Below are 9,735 nucleotides of genomic sequence, written 5' to 3' on the forward strand. Positions count from 1 at the left end.
CCTTAAAACAAACAGGACATCAATGTGCATATTCTGCAAGATTTATTTTGGAAGTAAGATGTTAAAGCAAAAACATTCATTTGTATTTTTAGTCACTTAAACAGAAGTGAATCAATATTAAAACGCAACATCACTCATTTTTGGTGATCATGTAAGCAAGCAATTGCCGTATTTCACAGCCAGCATTCAAGATTATTTTTACAGATGTTGAGCCTTAAACCAGAATTTTCTGTGTCACAAAGACAGCCCTCTTTTAACCTGGCTAGATCGTGGGGGCAATTTCTGCTGCAGACCTAACCTCCTCTGGACCAGTTTATGTACAGACCGGCCTGCTCTAACAAAAGTCACAGAGGGGGAAATGCAACCCCAAATGCACTTTTCCAATCAGCCCACATTTTCGAAAATGATTTAATTTGGTGTCTTAAACCAATAATACAATCAAAACACCAATGATACATGTAAACTTATGTCTGAGAAGGCTTTATGAAACATACACATTCGCAAACAGTCAAATATGCCTTATTTATACACTTCCATTTTAGCAAAATTGTACAGTATTATTTTGCCATTTACTGTAACAAATATGCCAGTGCAGACTTATGGTAGATGTTTTGGAATACAACCAACTCCTCTCACCACTGCAGAGCCACCATACTGAACTGCTCCAGCTGGCCTAAACCAGTTTGCGCCACCATCTGTATCTGCGCCTCTCCTGTTAATGGAAATAGGGCCCTCAGTCAGTGTAAAGAGATAGTGGCCAAATATACACATATGGTATATTTAATACCACAGCTGGTCCTCTAATTATTGGGCCTCCTCCTACTCTACTATAAAATCTAAAAAGTGTTATATAAAACAGGCATTTTCTTACTATCTGACAACTTAACACACTTTTTATCACAAGAAAGGCCAAAATAATATTGTTTGAAGAATTCAAAGCAGCATAAAAAACATGAATACAATAGATATGAGTAAACCAAATCCATCTGGCATCATGTTGGCTATTTCATAGAGGAATTTATAAATTTGTTTTAAAGTAATTGAAAACTGTTAATTAGTAGGAAGATACTTCTGGATTGTGACATACTGTTTTTAATGTGTGTTTAGTAAACCACTCCCACTGTTCTGTGTGCACTGTAACATATGATGCAATGTCGCCGATTTTGGGTTCACTCATCCTCCCTCTGGTGAAAGCCAACCTGTGAATTTAAAGTGTTGTTTTCTGCTTTTGTCCCCCCCGCAGGACTCAGGGCGGCGCCCAGAAGAGGTGTTGAACCCTGCTGAATACATGAGCTACCAGCGCATCTGCAATATGGAACCCTTCTCCGAGTCTCAGCCCGCTCCGGCTTGCCCTCCTTCCACCTTCCTGCCTCAGCACCCCTACGTACAGCCACCACCCAACGAGCCCACGTACTCCAATACAAGCTTCACCGCCCCGGGCCCTCGAGCCTCATTCACGTTCCCCAAGGAACAATCCGTGTGACATGCCAGGCAAAGCTTTGCTCTGCAAGAGGCAACATGATAGTGCCACAAACGCTTCATGGAAAACAAAGCTCTGCTAACGGATTTGCATCCATTTCCACCCTGCTTCTGTTTGTTCCATAAGCTTATGTGCCCTGCCCTCCCTCCCCTTACCCCTAGCCATGATGAAATTGTGTGGCCCTGAACCCCTGTGTATTCTGTACTGCTTGTTCCACTGAGGCTGTAGGACCCCTCTCACCTTGTGATGTTAGCATAGCCAACACAAGCTACCCTGCCCACTCATCCTGTTTGTTTGCTTTGTCTGCCACCTCCCTGTTTTTACTCTTTGTTGCCAACTGTCTGAACCGTGTACAGCGTATGCAATCGTATCACTCAAGATTTTTTCTTGTTTTCTTTTTTTTTTCTTTCAAACAGTGGTAGTGACCTTTTTTAGCATTGTGCTTCTTTTGTTTGCTTTCTCTTTGTCCGTCAATCATATGCTTGCTTCGTTGAAAGTGATAGACTGTAATATATGTGTGATTGGGTGTGTTCTGGTGACAAAAAAAAAAGAATGCTATTTGATTTGTAAAGCTAATAATCAATCTATAATGACATGGTCCACCCCTTTAATGATAGTTAGTGACAGGGTTGCTACGTGAAGATGTGAATTGGCAGTCTCTCAACTGAATCCGTCATTATTTTTAATAATGGCTTAGCTGTTGACTTTTAGAAGTTGACTTAATATTTTGGACTATTAGAAGTTAAAGTTATCTTGATTCGCTAAAAAAAAAACAAAGGGCTTGAGATCCAACAGTATCTACTTTCTTCTATTTCTCCATGTCTTAATATCCATCCTACCAGTTTATTATAATTATTATTTATAATATAATCTAACAGTAGTTGCCAAAGACATATAGATTCATTGCGTTCTTGTCCATTTGCTTTCATGCCAGTTTACATTTAAACTACCTTGTTCAATGGGAAATAGTTTAATATTGGCAATGTGCTACACTTTCCCAGTTTACATCATTGCTTGCCATATGCTGTATTTTCCATATCTGTATGTGAAATTTTGAGTTGCTCATGGTGGTTGGTTTGAGGTCCATTGAAATGTGGGACCTTGTGTTTGTCATCAACCAACAGGAGTTGTTCTTTATGCAGGTGCAATAGGTGAAGACAATCACATACTTGGGTTGTCCTGGAAAAAACAAATATTTAATTCAGTTCTTAAAGGGAACTTTTTTCAAGGACAGCCCACGCGTTTAACATATTTAAAATACGATTATATGATTTGTACTAATAAAGCCTGAAGAGTTTCAAATCAGTCTAAAAACACTGAAGAGAAAAGCTTGCTACTGTATTTTTTTATAGAATGCTTGGTTATATATATACGATAGCACTCCATTTATTTTCTGAGTCCATTTTACACTGTGACTGTTCATTTGAACCATAAATAAGCTAATGTGCTTGACGAGCCAATTTCAGGATACTGCCTCCTACACACACGGGCCCTTTAGACACAGCAAATTTGCATAAACTGAAAGTTCACATTTTTTGCCATGTCAGATGTTTGTGTAGAAAAAAAAATTAAGTAAAGAAAAATACTTGTGTTTGTGCTCAATGTCTTGAAAAAAAATCCCTGAGGTGTTGAAGGTCATTTAGTGTTTACTCATTATGCTGGTTAATGGGATAGAGTAAACATTGTGAGACTTTCTCCTTTGCTCACCTTGTTTTTTTTACAATGGCTCGATATGTGTGCTAGCATTTAGTTTAAGCAGCGGCCTCTTGTTCAAACCGCTGAAGGAGTTTGATATTGCTCTACCTGCTGTGTGAAAAAACACTGAAACACTACTTTGTCTTTTTGTGACACATTTATTATTCACAGGATCTTCCTTTTCATTTTATGTATTATGATCATTATAATTTTTGTATTATTATAATATGTGTAAATGCTACTACATGGTGCAAAATATGCTTAAAATTGCATTTACATGTACTTTTTCACTGTCAAAACCTAGTTTGAATGTCCCGAACATAATTGCCATGTTTGTTTTTACCCTTGTTGTTTTGTGTTTTGTAACACTGTAACATTTTGTTTTTATTTTTTTAAACATATACATATATATAGCCCCGCAGCACATTTCTTTTGACATGTATTGTACATTTGTGGAAGATTAATACCTGGATAATTATTAGGGTTATACACTCTTGTTGTTGCTGAAATAATGAAAAGATGTGAAACAATTTAACATGTTCTTTTTTATTTGAGTAATGTTTGATGTAAATATTAACAATGTATCTGATGTGTGGAAAAAACAAACAAGTCATGCAGTTTAACATTAAACTTCACAAACTACCCATAGTTGTAATTCTATTGTCATCACAAATACACTCATCTCACACGCTGTTTAAAGCTTCATTCATTACTCTCTTTTTAGGCCACTTGGAGGCAGCAGAGCAAGCAGAAACATACATTAAAATATAATCTAAAAAACAATTGGCCTTCAAGTTAGCAAATGTATGTATAAAGAGAACTGGATTCAGCGGAGGAGGGGCACTGTTGAATCCTTTGAGAGTTGCTCAGGGGCACATGAATTCCAAAATGGAGCGACTGTAGATTCAGAAAGTACCCGGATGATACGAGGCCTTTTGCTCATAGATGATGCCACTGGAGTTTCCTTGAGCCCCGTCTCCAATCGCCTGGTGTCAGCTCAGTCAAATGAATAGAGAACAGAAGCAAAATAACTCTGGATTCAGCTTTTAGTGCATTTTAAAACTTTTAGACCCTAATCATTTTAATAATGGCCATTAAAGTGTTACTAATTGTTAGTAAATTGTTTGCTGATTTACGGACGTTTCCTTCCCAATTTAAGTCAATGGGGCCAAAATTACGTCACGGACAACTGTAGTGTAGTACCACTATTTAGCCAAAACAACTATTCCAAATTCAGCTTCAAAGGCCAGCACACTTCCTGAGGGCTTCATTCACACATCCAGCTGAAATTAGTTTGGGGATATTCCCGGATGATGAATGCAAGTCCAATATTCACTTTCCTTTAAGCTCTGTTTTGTTCTCCCCCAACTCCTAGGGGAACTTCTTTCTCTTTAGCTGATAAATCTCCCTTTTGTCATCATGTCTTTTTGTTCTGCTGTTTTGAAGCTTTATCCAAGATTTTCCTTTAGAGCTGCTACATACAACTGTGACCATAATTCTAAATTATAGGTAAAGAAAGTCAGTAGAACTAAAGGCACCTACACACTTAACTACTTTAAAGTTGTCACAATGTTTTACTGATCCCATTACACCACTGTCTTATGATGCAAACCTTGAAGTTGTCATGGTTTGTACATTATACGTTTAATCAGACACTTGATTCATAATATATTTATTAGACAAAACACTTGGGAAAATTGATGTGGGAAAAGACGCAAACCTCAGGGAGAGACAGGCGTAGAGTGGGTAATACATCTCTAGCGTGTAATGAAATGTATTGCTATAATGAATTGTAGAACTGAATCATGTCAATATACATTCAATTTGTGTTTTAACATTATAATATGTGAGCTGCTAAAGATAGCTTCTTGCTACATTCACGTTATTTTAAATGAGATATCTCTGTATCTTATCCATGCCATTTAAACAGGGTACTCCAGCTGTGTGTTCAGCATGTTTGATGGCCAAAGCCAGAGAAAGTCTAGTTTGGCTAGCAGAGAGTAGCTTACAGCAAGCCCCCAGGAGCTGTCTGACCTGCATGTTGAAGACTTCATGCCCATAAAAATGTTGTGCCATAAACATCCCCCTGCAAAAAATAAAAAAATACTATAAATTCTTCTTCTAAATCCTTAACTGACAATAATGTTTTGTTATTTTTTCAGGGAATGTTTTTGCCCGCAGAATAATTGAAAAGCATTTAACTTGTTATGAACCATGTCTAATTACTTTCAGTTATTTCCTTAGGTATTAATAACACAAGGGACACTGAGAGGTTTACTTAATTGTGTCCCTGTCAATTATGAAAACCATTATTTGTTTAAAATTAAGCTAACGTGGCTGAGTTAAAGGGCATTTTGCTCTGCCTCAGATTCCTCTCACTCCTCTTCTCCATCAATGTTTATTATGTTTTCTGTTCACCTGTTACCTCCCTGGATCTTTTCTCATGCTGTCCATCAGCATCTGCAGTTAAACGTGTTGATGCTTATTCTGGTGAGAAATAATTTCAAAAGATTAGCCCAGGTCTTTATGCATACACTATTAATAAGCCTACAACAGGTTCAGGAAAGGTGGTTTTGTTCTTTACAATAGATGTAATCAGCACATATTGCTCTGTATTACATCAATGGGACTGGTTCGCTCGCTAGCTAGAATGTGCTAAGGTTTGCAAATATTTTAACACAAATGTTAGTTTAACTTAACATAATTCCTATTTATACTTAGCAACGTTATTCTTTCAGTTCAGTTGTCATATTTGAGAGCAGATGTGATATGTGATATTGGCAGTGTGTTGCAGCTCTGTAATGCAAATGGATTACCTAGCAATGCTTTTAATGCTACTGTACATATGTATTTCATTGCTAACTATATGGTTGCCTTGACTATGGCAATTGATGTGGCATTATGCAATTTTGTACAAAACCCGCGCAATTATATACTCTTACACTATAATTATCTTATTGCAACTCAAACCATTCCCCCCTTGGGTCTTAATTGTCTCAATTTGCATATGTTCAACCTTTGGTTATTTGTTTTTGTCCTATTTTGGGGTTTATTGCATTTTCAACTGTGTTCCTATTTAATTATTTAGTACTATTTTGTGAATGAATAATATGACATTTGGTAGATGGTGCTGGACAGCACCACAATATTTGTATATGCTGTATAATAGCTGGACTGACAAATGTTAGCTCAATCCTTCAATTTGACTTCAAGGTGTCCCTGTTTCCCTGCAGGAAATCTCAGTGATTCTTCAGGCCCAACTGAGTATGTTCACAACCATTTAATATTCTTTGAATGTTGCAAACCTACTATTACAGTAAAACTGGACAAAATGTGTTGTATAAGGGAAAAGTGTGGTTTTATAAATTGCAACCTTCACGGAGGCTGAAGGAAATACATTCAAAGAGTCAAACTCTGGGGGATGCTTATCTTACAGATATTGTACGAGATAATATATAGCCATGAGTTATAAGTGCTGAGGCAGTTTTATCATTCAGGGGGAATTTAGAGTCAGTGAGTCAGCAGAAGTGATCTGTAAGTCACACCTACACAGAACATCAGAAAGCTGAACTGAATAGATCACTCACTTTAACTTTTAAAACTGTTTTAGTTCAAGCAGGTCCCAAACACATTTCCACAACATGTTGAATCATGTCGAAGAGTTTATTAAGATAGCTCAGCATATTAACAGAAGATTGAGAACACTTAAAAAATAAGAGTTTTTTTAATTGTGAGAGCAAAACAATCTTAAAGTCTTAAAGGAGATTGTTGCAAAATGTTGATTGGTTTAATCAATAAATCAATCAATCAAAGTGTATTCATATAGCCAATATCCCACATTTTACATTTGTCTCAGTGGACTTAACAGTTTGTACAGAATATGAAAATGATACCCTCTGGCCTTGGACCATCACATCAGACAAGGAAAAACTTCCAAAGAGAGCCTACAGTTAACGGGGGGAAAATGTAAGGAACCTCAGGGAGAGCAACAGAGGAGAAATCCCTCCCCAAAGACGGACAGACATGCAATAGATTTACTGTGTAAATTAAAATGATAATACATTTACTAAATAGGCAGTCCGAATGATTGAAAATGCATGTGTCTATAAATAAGAAGACAATGAATCAAGGAGGATGTCAACAATATTGTGGGGGCCATCAAAAAAGTAGCAAGGTTAACGTCAGGCAGAACCACAGCAACAGGCACAGCCACGACTTGTGATCAAAGATTCAGGATCCAATACTCAGGGTCCATAACTCAGGACCGCGACTCAGGACCACAAAAACAGGCACGGCCACGACTCAGGATCCCAGCATAGACAGACAAAAAGCAAAAGACAAAGATTTATTAATGATTGAGAGCCTAAAACAGCCTGACTGAATTTCACTTACAGTAGCTTAAATTGTCTGGCTTAAAAAAAAAGAAAAGAAATCACATATTTTTGGTGTGACGCTAGTTTAGTTAGGTCTAGGCGCAGAAATGGCTTGGGTAGGGTCAAGTTAGGGGTCACATTTTTATCATGGTAAGAATGACAAACACATAGTTAAGGTTACGGAACAGCCCTGATCACGTGTTGAAACTACGAACTACCAGCAGTCTCCAGTGTTTTTCCTTATTGGGAGAATTTACAATGTATACATTTAAAATATAATCCATACCAGATAAAGATAATTGCTGGCTCAAAGCTGATTTTGAATGTGACAATATTAAACATCACTGGTTATAAAGAACCACACTGAATGTGTAACTATTCAAATACATTTTCAACAGTTCTAGTTTTAACATGAATAATTCAACAACTCTTCATACTCATTTTTACAAATAGTAGTAGTAAAAACGATAAGAAAATAAAAGGATGAGAGCTTCAAAACAACATGTAAAAACACTGTCTTTATCTTGTTCCTTTAAGCCTGATGTGGTTATTGAATGAAGGTTTCTGTTAAGTGCATGGCAAGGAATAAAAGGCCCTCAATCAATCAAGTTTTTTCAAACGCACTTACTGATGCAACTCAATTTCAAAATCTGACGTTGCAGTACATCTATTTCATTTTTTTACTACCTTACCGAAAAAAATAGCGCTACAAATTTGTGATCTTCTTATAAGCATATCATGATTACAACAATTTCATAATGCACTGTAAGATTAGTCATTAGTAAATTGCTCCAATTTTATTAATTTCCCCTTTTTTTTTTACAAAGAAAGTATACTGAAAAATACATTACAATGAATGATTTATGACTTAAATAGTGGACAGAATAAAAATAAATGTACAGTAATGTTAAATGCAATGGTCATAGGTTGAAGCCTAAAAAATAACCATATAGTTGAGCATCAGGAAATGTCAGGTACTCATTTCCTGTGCAAGGCTGCGTGTTGTATTGCATTGATAAGTGATTGTGTTCCTGTATTCACTTCCTTTTATATATAACGGAATAATTATTTTTATTTTACAACACACATCAAGACAGACCAAGACGAGTCTTGTTTGGATCAGAGCAACAGTTTCACAGAACAGACAGACTCGGATATTTTGATTTTTCCCTCACATTTTGTTTTCCCTCAGAAATACACATCATATCTTGTGAACATTAACACCAAATGTCCATGTGGCCCTATTAATTGTGTATTTTGCTCCTCTACTGTGACACGTTTAAATGCTTTAATGTTCAAACTGTATTTTACTGCCTTTTTTACCCTGTCTGAAACCAGAGCCCAGTCAGCTCTGATTAGTTAGCTGGCTCACTCTGTTGTGATTGGTCAATGGTTTAGGAATGTCCCACCCCTTAGCCTATCACGAAAATGTGGAGCGCTTACCAATAGTAGCGCGAGCGAGTAAAGTCCCTGCAATGTTGTAGTAGTTTTACGGAAGTAACAAAGGACAATAATCAAGGTGTTACAGGCAGGATGGGGGGCCAGGGGTGGTGGGAGAGAAACTCCCCTTGGACTGAAATACTCTGTGGGACAGAGAAAAAACCCGAAAAAACGTAAAAGGCCCCTTTTAGCTTTGTTTGCCATCACATTTACTCCCTGTTCACGCACGACTGCGTGGCCACACACAGCTCCAACACCATCATCAAGTTTGCTGACGACATGACCGTCATCGGCCTGATCACAGACGGCGACGAGACGGCGTACAGAGAGGAGGTCAGAGCCCTGACATCTTGGTGCCAGGACAACAACCTCCATCTCAACGTCAGCAAAACAAAGGAGCTGATTGTGGACTACAGGAAGAGGCAGAGAGAGGCACACACACCCATCACCATCGACGGGACTCCTGTGGAGAGAGTCAGCAGCTTCAGGTTCCTCGGGGTAAACATCAGTGAGGACCTGACATGGACACATCACACCAGGGTCATATCCAAGACGGCTCGACAGCGGCTCTTCTTCCTCCGCAGGCTGCGGAAGTTCAACATGGACTCCAGGATACTCTGCAACTTCTACAGGTGCACCATCGAGAGTATCCTGACTGGCTGCATCACCGCCTGGTATGGCAGTTGCACCGCCCTCAACCGTAAGACTCTACAGAGGGTGGTGAAAACTGCTCAGCACATCACCAGG

At 38.0% G+C, this 9,735-nt stretch overlaps 1 protein-coding gene across 2 annotated transcripts in view; it reads left to right on the forward strand.

Annotated features, from left to right (window-relative positions):
- nectin1b (nectin cell adhesion molecule 1b) overlaps positions 1 to 3,819 on the forward strand; it is a 148,785-nt gene extending 144,966 nt beyond the window's left edge. For both annotated transcript variants that reach the window (XM_063906733.1, XM_063906734.1), the window contains one exon: positions 1,244 to 3,819. In XM_063906733.1, the coding sequence (XP_063762803.1) occupies positions 1,244 to 1,483 (240 nt within the window). In that variant the 3' untranslated portion in view covers positions 1,484 to 3,819. The remainder of the gene's footprint in view (positions 1 to 1,243) is intronic.
- Positions 3,820 to 9,735: the final 5,916 nt, after the last annotated feature.

This window comes from Eleginops maclovinus, chromosome 18 (assembly GCF_036324505.1).
Source record: "Eleginops maclovinus isolate JMC-PN-2008 ecotype Puerto Natales chromosome 18, JC_Emac_rtc_rv5, whole genome shotgun sequence".
Taxonomy (NCBI): domain Eukaryota; kingdom Metazoa; phylum Chordata; class Actinopteri; order Perciformes; family Eleginopidae; genus Eleginops; species Eleginops maclovinus.